The 24237-nt window shown below is 44.5% G+C and overlaps 1 protein-coding gene across 3 annotated transcripts in view; it reads right to left on the bottom strand.

The window, feature by feature from the left end:
* Dennd4c (DENN/MADD domain containing 4C) overlaps positions 1-24237 on the bottom strand; it is a 100775-nt gene that overhangs the window by 70931 nt on the left and 5607 nt on the right. For all 3 annotated transcript variants that reach the window (XM_005388729.2, XM_013516304.1, XM_013516305.1), the window contains one exon: positions 3543-3864. In XM_005388729.2, the coding sequence (XP_005388786.1) occupies positions 3543-3864 (322 nt within the window). Of the gene's footprint in view, positions 1-3542; positions 3865-24237 lie in introns of those variants that run through there.

Below are 24237 nucleotides of genomic sequence, written 5' to 3'. Positions count from 1 at the left end.
AAAAAAAAAAACATAAGGGGAAAATTGACTTTAAAATTTATTAAGTGGTACTTGGACAACTGCCTTAGAAATCAAAATGCCACTGAGAAAAATTAAAATTTTACCTATACTATACAACAGAAGAGCTCCCAGTTATCACAGATCTAAATGTTAAAAAATAAAATCATACTAGTGCTAAAAGAAAATCTAAGCTAGGGATGACGACGCAGCCTGTAACCCCAGCACTCTGGGAGGCAGAAGCAGGAAGACTGCAAACTCATGCTCAGCCTATGCAAACTAGCAACTCAGGGAGGCTCTGTCTCAAAGTAAAAAAGAGTTAAGGATGTAGCTCAGTATGAAGGCCCTAGGTTCACTCCTTACAAAAGAAAAGAGAAAAAGAAAATGTACAGAGAAAGAAAAGCTAGCTGTGGAAAAAGCATTACTGTGATTCAGTCTGCAAGCAATAAAAAGAAAAATATTAACTGCATAAAATAAGCTTCACATAAACACCCTAAGCTAAGTCAAAGACTAGTTAGAAACTTAGAAAAAAATATTTGCTAACATTTCATAAAGAGCTCAATTTCCTAATATATTACAAAAATCCTTCCAAATTTTTTAAGAAAAAAACCTTCTTAGAAAGTAAATGTTTAAGCCGGGCATGGTGGTGCACATCTGTAAGCCTGTTGTCCCAGCACTCGGGAGGCTGAGGCAAGAGGATCATTGCGAGTTCGAGACCAGCCTGGGCTACAGAATGAGGTCAAGGCCAGCCTGAACTGCATAGCGAGACCCTGTCTCAAAAAGACAAAAAAAAAGTAAATGTTTAAGGAAGCCAAGCCTGGCGGCATACTACCACAATCCCAGCATGCTGCCAGGCGGGGCAGGAGGACTGAAATTCAAGCCCAGCACGGCCAACCAGCGAGAACCTGTTCCAAATAGAGGGCGAAAGGGCAGCGGATGCCCTCAGTGCAGCCACCCTGCTCCAACGGGAGGGGGTTAAAAGCGAGACAGCCCTGGGACAATGTGCATGGAACGGGTATCTCACATGTGTGGGGTGTTAGGCTGCTGTACAGTGTGGTGCGGAGGCCTGCAGGGATGCACGCTGCAGTACGCATGGGTGAGCTCTCCGGACATCTCCAGGGTCCTTTCCAGCAACTTCACAAAAATATGGAAAAATGTTAACTTGTTGTTAATTCTGTTGAGAAGTATATATTACCCTGCAGTTATCACCTAGGAGGAAAGGGTACTTGTGCTTATAATAACACTTTATAATTACACTTGATGTATTTTCAACATTTTGAAATTTTTCAAAAATCAAAAATCAACATTTTGAAATTTTTCAAAAATCAAAAAAAACTTTCCTTTTTGTTCTTGTTGCTTTTTCTGTTTTCTGCTGCCATGAGCGTTTGCCCTCTGCCATGTGCCACCCTGCCTTGGAGCCAGCTGCATATGGACTGAAACCTCCACAAACTGAGCTAAATAAACCTTTCCTTCCCTTAAAAAAAGAAAAAAAAAATCTGGAAAAGCAAATCATTTTAAAGAGAAATAAAGGGAAATAAAGGAACTTTGTATAAAAGTCTATGATGTTATCTTAATAAACACATCTAATATATAAGCTAACATGTCACTCTCTTTAAATTACACTTCATAGGACCAGGAATATAGCTCAGTGGCACAGCACCTGCCTGGCAAGTGGAAGATCGTGAGTTCGATTCCCGGTACCAAAAAAAGAAAAAAAGTAAATTACACTTTATAGAATACAGTATTTAGTATTTCAATGAGAGTATCAGATTTTACAGTTCAGTATCTTTTCCAGAAAAAAAACACTATTATAGACATCCCTCACTTAACAACCAAGTTACAGTCCTGCACCTCAGTCATTAAATGAACTGGTTACTACATGAGGAGTTGTATATAACCAGAACAAAAAAGTGGTTAAAGGAAACTCCCACCTTGTGACTGCCTTAATTTTCATAACTCTTACATGCGGTTCTGTAATGTATAACAATTTTAAAACTACAGTACTGTGCTGTACAATCTGCAAAAATTACAGCACTGTATAAGAAGTGCTACACAAAAAGATCAGTGAGACTATAAACAAGATGTACAGAGCCGTACAAAAAGAAAGGCAGGGCGTAAGGCGAAGCAGTGGGCTCTAACTGCGAACAATCACTGAATATGTAGGTCGTTAAAACAAGAAATATCTGAAAATAAACAAATAATAAATAAACGAATACCTGCATCTTATAAATATCTCATCTCAGTTTATAGAACAGTAACAAGACCAAAGAGAACAGTGTTTCAACTTAATTGAATGAAATGGGTGTGTGTTTTGCTGCACCAGGGATTAAACCCAGGGCCTTCACAGAGAGGTACATCTGCACCCCTTTTTTGAGACAGGGTCTCACTCAGTCCCTACACTGCCCAGGCTGACCTCAAACTCGTGATCTCATGCCTGCGCCTGCCCAAAGCCGGGATGACAGGTGTGCACCACCACACACAGGTCAGGTGTGTCTTTATGACAACTATTCGGTTTTACAAAACTTACCAGCCTCAGGAAAGAACAGGGGTAAAATGAGAACATATGGGGGCTGGGGATTTAGCTCAGCGGCAAAAAGCGCCTGCCTGGCAAGCGCAAGGTCGTGAGTTTGGTTCCCGGTACCGGAGAAAAACCAAAAAAAAAAATGAGAACATATGGAAATACTTAAGTTGATATTAACAATTACTTGAGCCATCAAGGTTAGCTACCTAGAGACAACCACAGCCTAGCAACCCTCTACCAGTGAGCTACTGTGAGAGAAACTCGAACCCTGGAGAGCCGCGGGGTACTGACTCACCTGCAAGCTGTAATTACTTAAGTCGTTTCGTTTTTAAGTTGGGCCCTAAAAGCACAAGGAGTAGCACTCTCTGGAGACTCACATTTACAACTGGAGGGCTGGGGACCCGGGCCTCTAAAGGACAGCTAAGAAAGGGCACAGGAAAGACCGGAACACAAGGTAAGAACCAGCCTGCTCTGCCTCCAACACACATGGAGCACACCAGAAATTTATCCCACGCACGCCACATCCTCAGACCCCAATTAGGCGCTTCACACCAGAAATGCTCCTTTGTGAAACAAGCTCAGAGCTTCATAAAATGCAAGGAACCCTTCAGAACACAGTGTCTCGGCGAGGTGCCGCGGAAGATGCTCACAACCCCAGCTACTCTGAAGGCTGAGGCGGAAGCACAAGTTCAAGGCCAGACCCTAGCTCAAAACACTACACTTAAAGTGCAAGTCTGTTACTACAGCTTCTCATTCTTCTACGTTTAACTAGCAAGCTTCTCTTACTAGAGGAGTACAACAGAAATGAGCTTCATTTCACGACTGCCTTCAATGTTCTCTAAAAAGAAATGATGTAACAAAGTGCAATACAGAGAAACTCAGGGAGGGTTTGTTCAGATATGCAATATATTACTATACTTGAGTCTGAAATAATAAAACCAGCAGACTTCAAACTTCTAATACTGTGCTACCAGCGTAAGTAAACGCTTTGCCCTAACTACAGCAAAGAAAAAAGTCACCGTACCCAATATCTATTAGAGGTGGTTTATCTCTTCCTCTCTTGTAACACAGGAAAAGTTCTGGGCTTTTGAGACTTCCATAGTTCAAGTTGGCCTGGAGAGCTGATGGAGTGGCCTCAACACATGTGTAACCTTCAGGTACCTCCTCCCCAGCGGATTTGATAATAACGGCAATGTCTGTGATCGGAGCTTTAGGTCCAGCTGACGTGGTATCCAAACGATTTATTTCTTGATCCAGAAGAGTAGATGTGTCAGTGAGACCGGCCACAACGAAGTAGTCTGTCACTCTTGGTCCTTTGTCTTCTATCATGGCTGTTATTCTATTTCCTAAAAGAAGGATTGGGAGAAATGAAATCCGTTGAATGAAATATTTTATAATGACTCACTGAAATTAAAATAACCTTGAGTTAACAACAGTCAACGAGTATATTCCCAGTTAAATTTATAATCAGACTGTCACCTTTTCTCATACCATCAACCTTTCCTCCTGCGAAGTATGTTAATTTGTAATGTAACTACGACTGTTTCATGTGCCTAATTCTCTATGTAAGTGTCACGAGATGGGTTATGAGTGCTGTCCTTTGAGCAAAATACACTTTTTTCTTGAGACAGGGTCTCACTGTGTAGCTCAAGCTGGCCTAGAAGGCACTATGCAGCCCAAGATAGCCTCGAACTCACAGTGGTCCTCCTGCCTCAGCCTCCGAGGTACTGGCATTGCAGGCGTGTGCCACCATGAGCAAAATATACTTAATGAACAACACTCAGCCCATATTTTTAAATTATCTTTGAAGTTGCAGTAGTCCTAGAGTCAGAACTTCACATTCAAACATCGTGAGTGGACTGGTCAGTACCTAACACAGAAAAATAAAGGAAATAAGGGTTGGGAGTGTAGCTCAGCGATAGAGGACTTGCCCAGCATGTGTTCAATCCCCAGCACCACCAAAATAAAAATAAAGGAAATATTAATAAGTATAATTAAAGCAGTCTTGTAACAATCCAGTTAGAACTCTCGTTGCTTGTAAGCAACAAACCACATAAACACCACATAAAATATTAGTTTGGGAATCACTAAGTATTTCACCCATAAATACTACACACATGAGAAACTACACCCCAAACAGATGAAACAAACATGAAATACACATTTGGGAGATCAGGCGTGATGTGGCAGAAGCACAGAGAATGTAAATGCTGGGTCACCACGTCGTGCGCACGGATGTGGCAGTGGAGGCCGGACCCAGGGGCGCACGTGCTGGGCAAGCATCCTGCCACTGAGCTGCAGCCCAACCCTTCACTTCTGAGATCAGCCCCAAGCAGCTGGGACTGCAGAAGTATGCCCTACAGCTGGGAAGGCAAGGATTTACTCTTTAAACCCAGTATCTTTAGTAAGAAACCAAGCTCCCGAAGTTGTAAGTATTTCCATAGGTCTTATGTGCTTTATTAAAACAACTTTACTGAGCTCATTTAAATACACAATATAAGCTGGGCGTGGCAGTGCACGCCTGTAATCCCAGCACTCAGGAGGCTGAGGCAGGAAGACCGTTGCGAGTTCGAGGTCAGCCTGGGCTACCAAGTGAGCTCAAGGCCAGCCTGAACTGCACGGCAAGACCCTGTCTGAAAAAGGCAAAAAAGAAAAAAGAAATAAAACCACACAATATAATGCACATACTGTATTCTAGCTCTCCATAACCTCTCCTCCCCAGACAACAATCTGTTTTCTTTTTCACTTAAAAAAAAAATCAGTTATAGACTGTTTTAATTAAAATTTACTGTTCAGCACTCAGGAGGTTGAGGCAGGAGGATCGCTCTGAGTTCAAGACCAGTTTGGGCTACATAGTGAGTTCAAGGCCAGCCTGAACTGCAGAGTAAGACCCTGTCTCAAAAAAGAAAGAAAAAATTACTGTTCAAACTTTCTTTTTTTTTGAAATAGGGTCTTGCTATGTAGTGCAGGCTGGCCTGGAACTCATGCTGATCCTCCCAAGCGCTGGGATTTCAGAGGTGAACCACCATGCTCGGCGTGGTCCAAACTTTCAAATACAACACCTGTGGCAAAGAACAGTTAACACACAACTAGGGCAGCTTCCAGAATTTGTATGAACAGAACAATACAATATGTATTCTTTTAGGGGGTCTGACTTCTTTCACTCGTTGTAATTACTGAGATTCATTCATGTCGTTCCCTCTATCAAACGCGTATTCTTTATTGATGAGTAGTACTCCACTGTATGAATTACTACAGTAATTTATCCATTCACTTACGTCAATGAACACAGACATTTGTGTTATTCCAGTTTGAGGCTATTACAAATAAAGCAGCCATGAACACACATGTACAAGCTTTAAGGACCTATGCTTTTAACTATTTCATTCCTAGAATGGAATGGCTGGATTATCTGATATATGTTCTTCTGAAAAATGCCACATGGTTTTTAAAGTGAGCATACCATCTTAACGTTCCTACCAGCATCATGTGAGAATTCACATCTTCTTCCACATTTCATAGTCAGTTTTTTTGTTTGGTACCAGGAACTGAACTCAGGACCTTGCACTTGCTTGCCAGGCAGGCACTGTACCGCTGAGCTACATCCTTGGCCCCATAGTTAGTTTTTAGACATTCTAAAGTCTAAAATCCTACTCCATTCTAAATTCCACTTCTGTACATCATAGGTATGCAGTGATATGACACTGTGATTCCACTTTGCATCTCTCTGGTAACTAATGATGCTGAACACATTTTCCCGCAGTCATGGGCCACACAACGGCATTCTGGTCAACAGGAGACTGCAACATGACAGCGTTCCCTGAGACTGTACCACCTAGTGACCTTATAGCCATCTGAGTTTATAGAACTACATTCTATCATTATAGAACAACAAAATCACCTACCTACGTGTTTCTTAGAATATATCCTTTTTTTTGTTATGTCTTTTTGAGACAGGGTTTTGCTATGTAGTTCATGCTTGCCTTGAACTCACTATGTATCCCAGGCTGGCCTCAAACTCACGGCAATCGTCCTGCCCCAGCCTCCTGAGTGCTGGAATTATAGGCGTGCATCACCATGCCCAGTGAGATTATATCCTTGTTGAAAAGACTGTACTTGCTCTTCGTGGATCTCTCTTCTTGGGTGAAGTTTCTGTTCAAATGTTTTGACCATTTTTTTAATTGCATTTTTTCTCCTTATTGAAAGTTGAGAATTCTTTGTATTGCAGAGCCAAGTCATTTACCTGGCATACACTTTGCAAGTATTTTCCTGCACTCTGTAGCTTGTCTTTTCATTCCCTTCTTGTGTCTGTTAAAAAGAACAGATGAGGGCTTGGAATAGCTCAAAGGCACAGAGCTTGCCTGGAAGACGCCGAAGTCATGGGCTCGATTTCTGGTACCAAAAAAAAATGTGAATTAAAAAAATTTTTTTAATTTCTGATGAAGAGCAATTTATCAACTATCTTGTTTTTTGGGTTTTTTTTTTCTTGGTACCAGGAATCGAGCTAAGGACCTTGCACTTGCCAGGCAGGACCTTATGCCACTGAACTATATCCCTGGCCCCAAGACCAATTTATCAATGTGGTTTTTTTGTTTTTTGTGTTTTTTTTTTTTTAACTCTGCTATGATTTCGTATTTAAGAAAGTATCTATTGGGTTGTGGTGGCACACACCTGTAATCCCAGCACTTGGGAGGCTGAGGCAGGAGAATCACCCTGAGTTCAAGGCCAGCCTGGACTACATAGTGAGTTTAAGACCAGCCTGAATTACAGAGTAAGACCCTATCTAAAAAAGGAAAAAGGAAAAAGAAAAAAAAAAAAAGAAAGTATCTAATCCAAGATCACAAAGGTTTTCTCTCTAAAAGTTTTATGATTTTTAAGCTTACATTTAGACCTATCATCCATTTTGAGTTCATTTTTGTATATGGTGCAAGGTATGAAATCAATTCATTTTTTCCATATGGATATTTAATCTTTCCAGCACCACTGCTGAAAAGATTCTACATTCTCCAATGTCCAACCTTTGCTCAAAACTCAACTGCCTGATATGCATAGGTCTATTACTAGATTCTTTATCCTGTTCCACGGATCTACCTATGTCAGTACTACACAGGCTTCTTTTTTTAACTTTTTATTTGTTTGTTGGTTTACTCTTTGAGATGAGGTCTTGTGGTCCAAGGTGGTCTTGATACTCCTACTTCAGTCTTCTGAGTGGCAGCGACAACACGTCCGCACCACTGACCCAGCTCTGACATTTTTCCACTGCAGTGCAAGGGACACATCCAAATGCCCCACCTCCAAGCTACACCCCCAGGCCAGCTACATGGGTGTGTTTCTTTATTTTTTGAAACAGGTTCATGCTAAGCAGTCCAAAACACCCTCAAATTCACAATCCTCCCACCTGAACTTCTTAAGCAGGCGGGATTACACAGCCCTGTGTCAGCATGCCCAGCTGTGCTGGGCATGAAAATGTGGTGTTCACTTTTGTAACTTTATAACTTAAAAATCCCTAAAATCTGGAGCCTGGTGCAGTGTGCGCACCTATAGTCCCAACTAGAGCAGTACTTGGGAGGCTGAGGGAAGAGGATCACTTTACTCAAGGGTCTGAGGCCAGCCAGGGCAATATAACAAGATTCATTCTCAAAAAAGTTGTAAAATCTACTGGTATTGGCCTTCAATTTTGTGCTTTAAACAAAAAATTTAACAAGCTTTGACTATCCTCAATCCTTTGCACTTTTTAATCCTTTCTTTTTTTTTTTTTTTTGGGGTCTTTTTGAGACCAAAATATAGTACTGTACTCAAAATACAGTACACGCTGGCCACTGAGCTCACTCTGTAGGCTATGCTGGCCTCGAAATCACAAGGATCCTCCTGCCTCAGCCTCCCAAGTGCTGGGATTACAGGCGTGCGCCACCACACCTGGCCCTTTTTCTTTTTTTAAATCCTTTTCATTTTAATAAGCATTTTAAAATCTCCCTGTCAATTTTTATATCCCCCCAAAAAAGGCACTGGAATTTTAATTAAGGTTGGTTGAATCTACAGGTACATTTATTTTTGTTTGTTTGTTTTTTGTTTTTCTTCCCGTACCAGGAAGCGAACTCACGACCCTGCACTTGCCAGGCAGGAGCTCTGCTGCTGAGCTAAATTCCCAGCCTCTACAGGTACATTTAAGCGTTCACATTTCAGCAATATTGAGTCATCTCGCCCAAGAAGGCTTTTGTCTGCATTTATTCAGCTCTTTCAGAACGTCCTCAGGCTGTCTCACAGCTTGCTGAGCACAGCTCTCTCACGTTCTGTAGTTCCATACGAGGCCTCTATGCTGAAGGTTTGGCTGTGTCCGCTGCTGTAAAGCACCCACCAGTACTGAAAGCTGGTGGGACCTTTAAACGGTGGAAGGAAACTGGGTCCTTGGGAGCACCCCTTGCAAGGGATCCGGGGCCCTGGTATGTGTGTCTCCCGCCCCCCCCCCCCCCCCCCCCCCGCTTCCTGGCTGCCGTGAAGTTAACAGGCCTCTTCCACCATGGACTCCCACCGTAATGTACTGCACGGCCTCAGGCCCAAAGAAACAGGGCCAAGCAACCGTGACATCTCCGAAACCCTGAACCAAATGTGTTCCCTTAATTAGCGAATTATCACAGGTAGCTTGTGACAGTAATGGAAAGCTGACAAACACACAGGCTTTGTCAGATTTACCCCTAAGAACTTAAAATTTTAGATGCTATTATAACCTACACTGTTTTCTTCAAAGTTGAATTTCTGTTCATTGCTACCATAAAGAAATGTAACTGTTGTTTTTGATTAACTTTATTGGTACATGTTAGGTATACGTGATGATCACATTCCCTTTTTTGTTTCTGAGACAGGGTCTCACTATATATTGTAGTTCAGGCTGACTTTCAACTCAAGACATAGGCCAGGCTACCCTAGAACTCACAGTGATCCTCTTGCCTCAGCCTCCCAAGTGCTGGGATTACAGCATGCACCACCAAGCCTGGCTGAAATACAACTGACTTTTATATACTGATGTTAAATGTGACTATGCTAAGGAAATTAACTAGTTTTTTAATAGGGTTCACTAGATTTTCTGCACAGGTAAACACATCTGTGAATACAGGTGCCTCTTCTTTCTTTTTCTTGCCTTATACTAGCTGGAACATCCAGTACAAAGAGAAACTGTGACCGAAGAAGAGATACAAGTGGCCAATATGCATACGAAGAGGTGTTCAAGAATCATCAGTTGGCTGAGGCAGGAGATGAGGGTACAGCAGGCTGGCTGGACGGGGGCACGACGCACACCTGTACATTACAGGTCCTGTACGTGACCTGCAAATCCCAGGAAACACACTCAGGACAGTCCCGAGAGCCCTGCACATGGGCCCAACCAGACAGCGCCTTCCCAATTCCTCCTAGGTGAACTTAAGCAGGTTTCCAATAGGACGGCACAAACCTGCGTGAGTCGGGGGAGTGGGAGGCACAAAAGACAGTCGCCCCGAGCTCTCTGCGACCATGTTCTCTTCCACAGTGAGCTCTCGCCTTGTAGAATGTACTTTTCTTTGCCTACTCTTACTTGGCTCACACTCACCCTGCACAGCACTTTTCTTACTTTTAACAAATGGTAACAAACGCTCTGCAGAGCACTTTTCTTTTCCTACCATTAACAAAGGTAAAGCCTTGCTACCTCTCGTGCTTGTCATGACCAATTCTTTGTTCTGGACAAAAAGCCTTGAGAGCTGGGCATGGTGACTCACATTCCTGTAATCCCAGCACTTGGGAAGCTGAGGCAGGAGGATGACTGAGTTCAAGGTCAGCCTGGGCTACAAAAGGAGAACCTGGAAACCATCTCTAGGAGACACCAGCACCCTAAACTCTAGCACCCCCAAACCTAGTAATACCACCAGTATTATTCAGAATAGCCAACAGGTGATAAACATAAAACAGAATGTACATAAAACACTACTCATGCTGCAACAAGGACAAACTTTGAGGACATTATGCTAAATGAAATGTCTGTTACAAAAAGACAAATACCATATGATTCTACCAGTATGAGTTACCTAGAATATTTAAACTGATGGAGAAAGGAAGATTTTAGATTCCACATATGAGATCACACTGTATGTGTCTGCGTCTGGCTCTCCCCAGTTAGCAGGATGTCCTCCAGGTTCATCCATGCCGCCTTTAACAACTGCGTTTCCTTCTTTTTCCTGGCTGAAGTTTTCCATCACGTACCACAGTGCTTTAGTGATGCCACGTAACTATGTTTTTATGGGCACAGTGTAGCGCTTCAGTACTTTTACGGTGGGATCAGCTCAGGATATTCAGGTTTACTCACCATTTCAAACCTCTACAGTTTCTCTGCAATGAGAACATTAAAAATCCTCTCTCCTAGACATTTTCAATTATAAAATACAGTATTCCTGACCGTCATCACCCTTCTGTGGCACAGAGGGCCAGAACTTACTCTTCCCATCTGGCTGAGACTCTGTACCACTGTTCTGCTCTCTACTCTGATGACTTCCACATGACTGAAATAATGAGGTGCGCCTGGCTCACTGCCCCAAACGATGAGGTTCTTTCGGCCGTGTGGTATTCCACGTGTGAGCACACGGCTGCGTAAATCTCTCACGTTTCCTTTATTCATTCACCCTGTAACAGATACTATTATCTTGGCTACTGCGAGGAATCCTGCCACGAACGTGGAGGGCTGGGGTGGGAGCAGATGTCTCCTCAAGACACCAATGAACGCGGAGGAGTGGGATTACACTGCTGGGTCACGAGGTAGTCCTGTTTGTAACTGTGAGGCATCCCCTGACTATTTGCTACGACTCCATCAATTACACTCCCACCAGCAGTGTGCATTGGCTCACCTACCTCTACACCTTCACCAACACTTCACACAACAGCAGCAAGGACTGAGGGTGTAAAGCAGAGGCTCTGGGACTCCCTCCAGACAGCACTAGGGTCACTCACAATGGCCGCATCGGGGAACTACGAAACTAAAGTCACTTCAGACAAAATCAGTTCCTCTAGTTCTCTATCGCTGCTACCTGCCGTGAAAAGTTTTGCAAAGGTGCTGCAAACACAAATTCCTACAGGAAGTCAGGTAAGACACGTGTCCTGCTAACTACAGAACACTGGCATTTACCAACAGTTAAATGCCAAATGAACGTGGAAAAACCAGCTGTGCTGTGCTGTGCTATTTTGTCTGGACAGGGTCTTGCTCTGTAGTCAAGGGTGGTCTTGAATGCAGTACGTAGTCCGGCCTTGGCCACAAACTCCTCCTGCATCAGCCTCCAAGTGCTGGGATTACAGATGTGCATCACCACGCCTGGCTCTTTCTTGCTTGTTGGGGGTAGGGGTAGTACTTGGGCTTGACTCCAGGGCCTTCACATTGGGTTACAACCCAGCCCTTTTTTAATTTTTACTTTAAGACAGGGTCTTGCTAAGCTACTAAGTCTTTTTGCCTTTTTCAGAAAAGCCACAAATCAGAAATTTTATACATAGGCAAGCTTTAAAATAGTAACGAATTAAAAATTCTTAAGCACTAAAAAGTCTAAAGAAGAAAATTTACATCAGGGCCCCAAGAAGAACTTGACGACTGCATTCATCTGCTACCACTGTTAAAAGCCAGGCCACCTCAAGAGGAACTTCCCTAAGGACCCCCCTGGGCCATGCCCTGAATGCAAAGGTGACCACTGGAAATCGGTCTGCCCTCTGAAGCAAAGGCCTCAGAGCTCAGACCCATCCTACCAGGTAGTCCAACAGGAATGAGGGGGCCCGGGGCATACTCTGCCTTCTCCCTCTGGCCAGACTGTCATCTCCATGGAGGAGCCCCAGGTAATCATGACTATGGAGGAACAAGAAAACAGCCTGTTGCTAGACACAGGTGCAAGCCTCTCAGTTCTTCTTTTCAATCCTGGCCTTCCTTCCAGCCATCACACCTCAGTGACAGGAGTCAATGGTGAGGAGGTAATACGCTATTTTTCACAACCCTTAGGCTGTAACTACTTGTTAGATCTTTCTTGTGTATCTCTGTCTTCCTGAGAAACCACTTTGAAGATACCACCATGTATTACAGCAACCACTGATATTTTTCTACTAATCTGTCCATAACTGTAATGTTTGTATTGTTCCTATGCTATTTCCTATGTTTCCTATGTTTTTCCTACAACAACCATTGAGAATAGTCAATGAGTATTCAATTGGTCACTCATGTATAGCTCTATTTATTTTCTTCAGAAACCATTTTGAAAATACCAAAGTATAGTACAACAACCATTGATAATCTCCTACCACTTTTATCTGTAACTATTATTTGTCTATTTGTTTTCCTGAGAAACTATCTTGTAGATAACAATATGTAAAATGACAACCATTGATAACTTCCTACGACTTTGTCTGTAATTTGGTAAGCCACCCTATTACCATGTTATCCTTCTTTTATTCTTTAAAATAAAAAAAAAGAAAAGAACAAAAAAAAAGAAAATTTACAGAAAAAATACCTAGAATTTAAAGTAAACAGTATTTACATAATCACACTAGTTGTACAACAATGAACGTGTGACATCACTATACTGGGGGAATGGAGGGGCAGTGGGATGTGTAAGACAGCAAAACCTGCACCTTCTCTAACAGGAAGTCAGCTGACCATGTCTGACAGTGATGACTCATGCTCTGTGCCTCTGCTACACCCCAACAATTGCTGAAAGCCAGGGTTCTGGCTCCAAAGAGAAAAGATACAAACATGGGAGAGGACAAGCCAAGGAAGACTGTTTACCGGGCTGAAATCAGAGACATTATGCACTGAAGGCACCACAATTTTGTTTTTTGTTTTGTTTTGGTTTTTGACACAGGGTTTTGCTATGCAGTTCAGGCTGGCCTTGAACTCACTTTGTAGCCCTAGTCTCAAACACGTGGGGCTCCTGCCTCAGCTTCCTGAGTGCTGGGATTACAGGCATACACCACCACGCCCAGCTCTACAATTTTATATACCAAATATAATATGCCTTTAGCTAGGGTTTAGCTCAGCGACACAGCGCCTGCCTGGCAAGTGCAAGGTTGTGAGTTCGATTCCCGGTACCAGAAAAAAAACAACAAAAAAAATTGCTCAGACTGATATTACATGCCTTCTAATAAAACTCCCTAAGAATGCAGTTATATAGGAACTCAACAAAAATGCATGGCCTTAATCTAATCAGAAGCATTCAAGCAAACAAGCCCTAATCAAAGGGCAAAAATGTGCTCATGTTTAGCTTAATATAAATACAGTGCAGTGATCCCAGCACTCAGGAGGCTGAGATAGGAGGATCTTCCTGAGTTCAAGGAGGATCTCTATGAGCCTGGGCTAGTGAGTTCAAGGTGAGCCTGAACTACACAGCAAAATCTTTCTCAAGTAAAAAAGTTTTATCTTGAGACAGTCTTGTTAATTCACTGAATTACTCAGGCTGAGCTGGAACTTCCAACCGTCCTGCCTCAGCCCACTACAGTGGTGGGTCTACAGGATGCAGCGCCACTCCTGACGAGTCTTCTCAACTTCTGTACGTGAGCATGTATAGCCATTATTTATAGAGTATAAGATCTGGAATAACGTTGTTACAAACTGTACTGTTTCAGTACTCCATGCCATTCTACACTGTCTGCTTACTGTATGGCTGACCTTTCAGAGTTAACGTCTCTCACTGCAGCCGGGCGGGGTGGCGCCCAGCACTCGGGAGGCTGAGCCAGGACTGCCATGAGTTCAACGCCAGCCTGGACTATACAACAAGACCTTGTCTCGCAAAAAGCAAAAAAAATTTTTAAAAAACATAAAAATATAAACTCTCTCATTATAATTATAAAAATATATGTATAAATACAGTACAAACTGTTGCTAAAGAAAGATTTACAGGTGTGTATATGATGGATGGACATACACAAGTGTACTCCTTGCTCTATGAACCAGGAGAGCTTAAACGCAAGGACATCTCAGTAACAATCAGCATACCTAGCAACCAAATCTTGGTTCTAACACTTCAATAAAAAGAATCAAGGCTTCCAAATAAAAGGCTGAGTATGTGGCTGGGTAAGAAATACACAAAATGCATATATCCAGTGCCAGAGAGTGGCCAGAAGTGAAGAGACAAACCTACACTGATGGGTGTGTGAGAGAAGCACAGGTGCCAGATGAAAAAGCTCCCGATATCCAACGCTGGAACAATCTGAGCAAATACAGTATATCTGAGAGCCGGTGTGTGGTGGCACACACCTGGAATCCTAGTACTTGGGAGGCTGAGGCAGGAAGGTAAGAGTTCGAGGCCAATCTGGACTACACAGCAAGACCCTGAATCAAAAACACCAAAATATTTAAAAATTAAAAAGAAAAAATAAAACAGTATTTGGTTACAACTGAAAGATAAATAAAATAAACATCACTAAATCAAGCAAGGCATGGTGGTGCATGCCTGTAATCCCAGCACTCAGGAAGCTGAGGCAGGAGGATGGTTGCAAGTTAGAGACCAGCCTGAGCTACAAAGTGAGCTCAAGGCCAACCTGAACTGCATAGTAAAACCCTGTCTCAAAAACACAAAACAATAACAACAAAAAATCACTAAGTCAATACTGATATAAATTAATGCTGTGAATAATAAAGGAGGCAAGAGACAAATTTCCTATGTAAAACAACTCCAAATAACTTCACACTTTGCCTTCAAGAAGACAAAACATTCCTCACCCCTCCTCAATTGCGGAATGAGCTTAATGACTTCCTTCCAAAGAGGAAAGGGCTGGGGATGTAGCTCGGTGGTACAGCACATACCTACCTGCACCACAAGAGGTAGGGTACATTCTCAGCAGAAAAATATAGAAAATATCAGGCAGATAATTAAGGTCAATATCAAGGGGCATGGTGGCTTACACCTGTAATCCTAACATTTTGAGAGGCTGAGTAAGGAGAACTACCCAGACTCAGCAACTTTAATTTTTTTTTTTTTTTTAGTTTTTTTCCGGTACCGGGAACCGAACTCACGACCTTGCGCTTGCCAGGCAGGCGCTTTTGCCGCTGAGCTAAATCCCCAGCCCCTCAGCAACTTTAAAAAAGGCTGGGGAGACAGCTCAGAGCAAACGTCCGAGGTTTAACCCCAGTACTGCCAAAAAAATTCGTGACTTTGATAGTACGTAACCTTGACAATAGGATAACAATGCACTTTAACGATGTGATCATCCTCACAAATCACACACCACTCTGACCAAAGAAAAGCATCAGAGAAATCCCAATACAAGGGCATACTACAAAATGCCTGACCAGCACTCCTCAACCACCATGACCACCAAAAGCAAGGAAGCGAACTGCCACACCCAAGAACAGCCTAGAGACGCGACAATGAATTCAATACAGTATCTGAATAGGGTCCTGAACAGAGAAGATCATTTGGTAAAAAGGAAAATATGCCGGGCCTGGTGGTGCACCCCCGTAATCAGGCACTCAGGAGGTGGAAGCAGGAAGAGCACCATGAATTGGAGGCCAGCGTGGGCTACAAAGTGAACTCAAGGCCAGCCTGAACTACACAGTGAAGCTGAGGTCCGCCTGAACTACATATGAGACCCCGTCTCACACCAAAACCAAAACCAAAACCAAAAAAAATTAAAAAACCTGAACAAATTATGAACTTTAGTTAACAATAATGTATAAATACTGGTCCACTAATTGTAACAAATGTACCATGCTAATATGTTAATAACAGAATAAACCGGCTCTGGGATATAAGGAATACTATCCTTTCAATTTTTCTATAAATCTAAAACTGCTCCTCAGTGGTGGCACACGCCTGTAATCCCAGCACTCAGGAGGCTGAGGTAGGAGGATGGCAGTGAGTTTAAGGCCAGCCTGGGCTACACAGTGAATGCAAAGCCAGCCTGCACTACATAGTGAGACCCTGTCTCAAAAAGAAATAAATTAAGTTAAATTAAACTGAACTAAAGTCTATTTTGAAAGAGGGTGGAAAAAGATCACCAGGAAGCTTGAGCAGCCACAGTAATAACAGGCAAGAGCTAGGGACAGGGCTCCGCGGCACGGGGCCTGCCTGGCAAACACAAGGTCCTGAGTTGATTCCCACTGCCAAAAAAAAAAAAAAAAAAAAAGGCAAAGGAAGACATTGAAGCAAGGATTTTTAAAAATTCCCGGTAATGATAAAACAGTCAGTTACTAAAGCAGTAACAAGGAGCCACACATGGTGGCGCACACCTGTAATCTCAGCCCTCTCGGGGCTGAGGCAGGAGGATCACTGACAGTTCAAGGCCAGCCTGGGCTACACAGTGAGGTCAAGGGTAGCCAGCACTACAAAGTGAGACTGTCTCAAAAGAAACAAAATAATAAGTGAGTTTGGTAATACAATACAAAATCAATATACAGAAGAACGACGCCGGGCATGGTAGCATAGTAGCGCACGACTAAGATCCCAGTGCTCAGAAAACTGAGGCAGAAGGATCTCCAAGAGTTAGAGGCCAGCCTGGGCTACATAGTGAGACCCTGTCTCAAAAAATTATCACACTGCTGAGAAAATGAAAGAGACCTAAACAGATGTACTATATTAAACTACTGGAAGATTCAGTATTATTAAGATGTCAACTTTCCCACCAGGCTTTTTGAAGAAGCTGACAAGATCACTCTACAGTTTATATGAAAATGTAAATCCAAATGTGTCTTCTACAAACATCAAACATGTTCTATACAAAAATGCAAAACAATTTTGTTTGTGTGTTTTTTTGTTTTTCTCCGGTACCGGGAACCGAACTCACGACCTTGCGCTTACCAGGCTTTGCCGCTGAGCTAAATCCCCAGCCCCGCAAAACAATTTTGAAAGACACGATTACAGGACACACAGTGACTGCAAGGTTTGCTCTAAAGAGTAATAATGACAATAAAGTATTCATACAAGGATAGACATAAAGGCCAATGGAACAGAAAAAGACCAAAAATAAACTTATAAAAAGTAAAAGAATTCAGAATGCACGTAGTCACCAAATTTAAAAAATGGAACAAACATGGAAAAGGCAGGAAGAAAAAAATCCTGCAGAACAGCAAAATGCTCTGACAGCAGTAACTGACCTCCCTGACCAGACAGCACGATCGGGAAAGAATCTTCTGAAAAGCATCATGCAAATGGACCAGAGACCAGCCTGGGCTACAAGGTGAGCTCAAGGCCAGCCTGAGCTGCACAGCGAGACTGTGTCTCAGAAAGACAAAAATAAGTAAATAAATAAAAGCAAGCCGGGCGTGGTGACATACACCTGTAATCCCAGCATTCAGGAGGCTGAGGCAGGAGGATCATTGCAAGTTGAGACCAGCCTGGACTACAAAGTGAGCTCAAGGCCAGCCTGAGCTGCATAAGACCTTGTCTCAAAAAGACAAAAAAAAAGGGGCTAGGGATTTAGCTCAGCGGCAAAGCACCTGCCTGGCAAGCACAAGGTTGTGAGTTCCATAACTGGTACCGGAAGAAACCCCCCCAAAAAAAAAATAAATAAAAAGACAAAAAAAAGAAAAGAAAAGAAAGTAGGTAGAGTGATGGGTACACAGTGCGAAATGTGAAAATAAAGGGTACCGTCTATGGCCCAGAGAAAAATGCCGCTAGTATAGAAAAATTCTCAATCCTTTTCTTTTGCCCTTCCTTGCACTCCTGTTCGCAATTCTCGCCGAGATGCCGTCAAGATCCAGCTAATGAACCTGCAGCCTCATCAAAAATGCTCTCCCGCTCCACCCTTCACAGTGGAATCAAAGGTATCTAACAGCTTCAAGTATCTGCTCCCTGTCCCTGACAATGCAGGGTGTACCTTCACTCCTTCCTACTTTAGGACCCTTCATGACTTAGGCCTGGTTACCTTTCCAGCTTAATACCCATTCTCCACCAAAAGCATCTCTGCCCTGCACTAAATGACTTGCATTTCAGTAAAACCTGTTACATTCTTTCATTACTTTGTGCCTCTTCAGAGTATTGAGTTTTAACCAAGCATCTCGTCCTGTGTAATCATCACACACGGTGTTTCCATCCGCTCTGCCTTTTGCTCTGCTCTGCACTTGCCGTGCTACACTTATGGTGCTTATTTGTAAGCGTGTACTAGCCTTCCTACCACTGAAACAACACCTGACACCCACAGCTGAAAGAGAAAAGGCGTAATTTAGCTCACAGTTTCGGGGCAGGCAGGGTCCACGACACCCGGGCCTTGGGTTGCTACTGTTCCACCGCCTATCAGGAAAATGACTACACAAGAGGTGGGCATCAGGTAAGCCAACTAAGCTTCATCTATATTGGACAAACTTCAATTTTTTTTTTTTTTTTTTTGGTACAGGGAATCAAACTCAGGACCTTGAGCTTGTCAGGCAGGCGCTTGTGCCGCAGAGCCACACCCGCAGCCCGCTTCATCTGTACTGGAAGACAGCTTCACGCCTTCCCATCTTTCATTCCTGCCTGAACGCTGCTTCCTGTCAGATCAGCAGCGGCATTAGTCTCACAGCAGAGAGACCCCGACCATGAACTGCACGTAAGAGGGATCCAGATAGGTAGTATGCTCCCCAGGAAAATCTAGTGTTTGATTATCTGAGGCAGAACTGAGGCATGATGTAGCCCTGAACAGCAGCTACAAATGCAGAGTAACAGTGGCGAAAAATGTGATTGCATGTTATGGCGTGTGTCTAGATGTCTCCCCAAAGCCTCATGCAGTCATCCGTGAGGCTTTTCAGAGGTGGCTGGATCTACAGCATGTGATGCTCGTGTTAAGTATGTGATGCTGGGATCAAGAACGTGTGTGATTACTAAATCAGTCCAATGATCTGGCACAGTTCTGGGTGTGAATAACGGGAGGCTCGGGCCAAGTATGAGTGCTACCTGTCCTAAAGTTGTGCGGCCTGGGTAGACAAGAAGGGACAGAAAAAGGCTGCTGTTGTCCTTACTTGCTGCATCTTCCCTACCTGGCTGCCTTCTGCCTCCCTTGAAGTGCTTCTCCTCTGCCAGGGCACCCTGGCTTGGAGTGGCCAACTGGGAACCAACTGAGAGGTACAGCAAGCGTCTCCTCCTTGAACTCTGGGTGTTGGGTATGCTGCCTCCGTAACAAGAAAAGTAACCAAGACAGTGCACAATAAATTAATTGCTCACAGACTCATCTCAAAACCCCACCCATAAGCAACAAGCTCCCGTGATGGCAGGCTTTACAGTGGGCAATGAGGCAGTGCACTGCAATCGTACAGCTACATTTGGTGGCAGGCTGTAAGCCAGAATCCAACACTCACTTCTGTCTACAGGCAGTCTACCCACCCCAGTGCTTTATTTAACTCTTCTGTCCACACCTCCTTCCTGCACTGCACACTTGTCTTGGTCAGTTTTGATAAGCCCACCAAATAACCCTAGCCAAACAAGTAAAAAACAAACCGGAGAACTTCTTTAAAAAGGGGGAAACAACCACTGATAGGACAGAACACTCTACACTGCCCACAAAAGGAAAGCTGCATTTAAAAGAAAATACCAAGAGTCTTACTTAAATTACGCGTTCACTGCCAACAGGTGATTCACATTCTCCAAGCCCACAGCTATCCAAGGAAGCAGGGCACCCCTTACAAGTGCTTCAACACAAAGGCACCAAGCACGCTGTCTTAGAAGAAGCCTTTGGAGCACTGTGTATCAAAAGGGGAAAAAAAAAACACGAAGAACAGAAACAATTCTTGGGGCCACCACTTCACCACTTCCCCGAACACTTCCTCAGTGTTTGCACCCACAGCCTCACTCTTAGTGGCTACCCATACTGCTAAAACTAAGAAGCCAGTGTTGGTGAAGAAGAGTTGGTTCTGCCTGCTGCAAACAACGCCTGTGTGAATTTTTAGGAGAGGTTACAGTTCAAAAGGTGGCACACAGCTGAGAGTGGTGCCACACTGCCATAATCCCAAAACTTGGGAGGCTGAGGCAGGAGACTCACCAAGAGATGGAGGCCAGCCTGGGCTACACAGTGAGTTCAAGGCCAGCCTGAACTACACAGTGAGATCTTGCCTTAAAAAGCCAAAACAAAAAAAGGGTGGCCCGTGTGCCCCTCGTGGCTGGCCCGTGCGCCCCTCGTGGCTGGTACCATAACCCAATCTGAGACACCAGACAATGCACAGTTGTCGCACAATCCAGGCGGCAAGTTCTACTGATGGTGAGAAAAAAGCAACGATGCCTGTTTTTCTGAAGAATATTTTCAGGAGGATTTGCACAAGATTATCTCATGTGCACTTCTGTTGCCAACCAATACCACAGCGGCTGAGCTACTCAAGCTTCTGAATGATTACGTTTCGTATCAGGAAAACCAAGCCAGTCATTTTTTGCCAGTATGTGCCGAGATGGATCGTCTGCCGCAAATGCACAGCTTCTGGTCTCACTACCTGGGTCAAGGAGGCTGCTTCTACACGTGAGTCTATGCACTACCACATCCACAAAGAAATGCTGGCTAGCTGAACAACGCCAACTAACGTAACGGTGCTCACAGGAGGTGACTGCAATCTTCAAGCACGTTAAAGTACAGGCCCTCCACTCAGTCCTCTCACTCGGCTACCTCTGCGAGCAGACAGACCTTGGCTCTCTCAGGGAAGATCACAGGCCAGAGTTTTTGAGTCATGAGACTAGCTCCAGAGTAGCCTTTTGAAAAACAGGCGTCAGCAGCACGTTTCAGCGGCACAGACTGGGTCAAAACTTGCTTACTCCCGCGACACACTCAACCTGCTCACAACTCACTTCGGAGGAAAGGAACACCTGTGCTCAAGCTGGCAGGTAGAGTGGCTACACTCAAAGCTACGTGGGATTACGGCGGAGGGGCGAGCGAACGCTGGGGCTCCCAACCTGCTTCTGTCATTAGCAGCGGTCTGAGAAAGGATGGAGCCAAGGCCGTCTCTCTCCACCTGGTGCACAACCATCTCTCGCCACAGAACCGCAAGCTGGGAAGCAATGATCTGTGAGGCACCGCGGGCAAGCCACGCACACAGACTGTGTCCTTGCCAGGAGAGGGTCCGCGCTTTGAAATCACAAATGACATAGGCCTTAAAATCACGTGTGAAGACGCTTCAAATCTCTGTATTCTGCCCTGGATTAAAGTCCAGGCAGAACACCCAGACTGCCACCAATGCACCGAAAATCCTGCTTCACTTCCAACACCCGGTCTTTAACAGCGCCGCAACGAGCCTGCAGACAGGCCGCACGGGAGTCATACACCTAGGTGTCGCTGTCCTCGTCACCCCCAGGCAAAACCTCTGTGTAGCAAAACAAGCTCAGGGTTCCCACTGATTCCTCCTTATGGTGAGCTGTATAATTACTTCATTACACGTTATAACGTAACAATAAAAAATAAAGTACACAATAAATGTAATGCACTTGAGCCATCCCAAAACTACCCTCTCTCTAGTCCCTGGAGAAGCTGTCTTCCACGAAGCCAGGTCCTGGTATCAAAAAGGCTGAGGACCACTGTTTCAGGAGATTCCCCACAGGGCCGGCAGGCTCCAAGACACAAAGCTCAGGGCAGAAGGCAGGGCAGAGGAAAGCTGCTCGGCTCACCGGGGTGGGGAAGGAGAGCGGGCAAGCCACGCCAAGGAGAAGCGGGGCGGGACCCCGAAGGGCACCAGGCCGCACCTGTGACCGGCCCAGGCACCTGGCCACCCGCCCCACTAGCCTGCGAGGCCCTTCCTAGCCCAGTGCAGCTGGCCTATCAGGGTTAGTGGTCACAGGCTAACCCACACCAACGGCACACCCAGACACACCTTACACCACACTTAATATGCACATAAGGGAAACAGCAAGTTCACAATCCACCCAGCATAATACAACCATCCTGCATACAGCTGGAAATGCAACAACCCTTCCCCAAGTTCTCAACAGTTCTACCATTTCTCAAAAGTCCAAATCTAAGTCCGTCTGAGACTCAAAAGACCAACTTAGTTGTAAAGCCCTGTAAAAACCAAAAGCAAGTACCCTGATCGGCGAGACCCTATCTCAAGAAGAGAGAGAAAAAAAGTTACACAACCCCAAGGTACAGTGAATGGCTCAGAGTACACACTCCCACTCGGAAAGGCTTACGGGGTGATGGTATCACAGACGGCTAAGTTCACAAACAGGCAGTTCTCGGGGCTGGGCCCTCTGAAGAAGGCAGTGCAGAAGGAAACTGCGGGCCTCAGGGCAGAGAAACGACTACACCCACCTCCTTCACCTAGGGGTGAACAGCAGTGACTGATATTCTAAACACAACCACGATGGGTGGAGGACCAAATCCGCCCTAACCCACCCCTTCCAGAGAGTCCCTGCTCATCCCAGGTGCTCTTGCTGTGTGACTTGCTTCCCCACTTGAGCCCCATTAACCAGTATTACCTAAACAACTACACTCACACTCTTATCGGTTGACCATACTTTTTTCCCACCTCGTACCCACCTTGTGATTTCCTACTGGATCAATACTACCTGAGGAACTGCAACTATAAGCTTATTAGGCAACTATAATTTTGTCTCACTTTACACCCACCTCACTTTTACTCTATAAAACACCCTGGAGAAGCGGGTTGTCAAGGGCAACCTCAAGACACCCCCCCCACAGAAGCTTTCTCTCTCTCAATAAACAGTTACTAGAATTCATTCTTCCATTTTACAGAACATGAACTTGCCATATAGGACATCTAGCAGGTCAGAAATTATATCTATCTTGGGGCTGGGGATTTAGCTCAGCAGCACAGCGCCTGCCTAGCAAGCGCAAGGTCATGAGTTCGATTCCTGGTACTGGAAAAAATAAATAAATAAATAAATAAATTATATTTATCTTATATTATGTGGATTATTTGGAGGTCCCGAATCTTCCCTATATCATATGCCTTATATTGATAGAAGAGAATTGACCAGCACTCAGGAGTCCAAGGCAGGAAGATCACTGCAAGTTCAAGGCCAGCCTGGGCTACATTGCCTGTCTCAAAAATAAAATATATATACATATATATACACAGATACAGATATAGATAGAGATCTATCGATAGATCTGTATCTATCAAAACAAGACTGAAAATCCACAAGTACTATGTGCTGTAGCTCCATGTCCTACATCTGGGCATGGGGTGCTAACACTGAGTTCCAAAGGGTTTAGGGGGCCCCAACCCTACAGCCTTGCTGCTGGCAGCCCACAAGGCCCCTCCCTTGGGCTGGTTCTACTCACAGCCTGCAGCTTTCCTCAGCGAATGTCCCACACTCCAGGCATCTCCAACCTTGGGAGTCTCACTTTACCCTCAACTTCATTCCCACAACCTCATGCACTGCTCCATCAGTGCATCCTCGGCTAGCCTCTCAACTCTTCCTCTGAAATCTAGGTAGAAGCCTCCCCAACCTCACAACATGCATTCTGCATGCTAAGAAAACCAGCAACACATGGAGAACGCTAAGGTCTGCTCTCAGCAAAAGCAGTACTCACATCCCCTCCGCCCACGGCTATAGCATCCTCTCAGTGCCTGAGTGGCTAAGCACGGCGACACAAACACACCAGGGAACCAATTCTACAAGGTGCTACTCGAGCAGGGGTCTCTCTTCCTTTCTTTTGGTTTTTTGAAACAGGATCTTGCTATGTAGCCCAGGCTGACCTCAAACTCCCAGCACGCGTTCTGCCTTAGCCTGCCGAGTGCCGAGTGCCGAGTGCCGAGTGCCGAGTGCCGAGTGCCGAGTGCCGAGTGCCGAGTGCCGAGTGCCGAGTGCCGAGTGCCGAGTGCC

Source organism: Chinchilla lanigera, unplaced genomic scaffold (genome assembly GCF_000276665.1).
Source record: "Chinchilla lanigera isolate Chin_1 unplaced genomic scaffold, ChiLan1.0 scaffold00033, whole genome shotgun sequence".
In the NCBI taxonomy this organism is placed as follows: Eukaryota; Metazoa; Chordata; class Mammalia; order Rodentia; family Chinchillidae; genus Chinchilla; species Chinchilla lanigera.
Note: the sequence above shows the minus strand (reverse complement) of the source record. Positions and strands in the feature narration are given on the sequence as shown.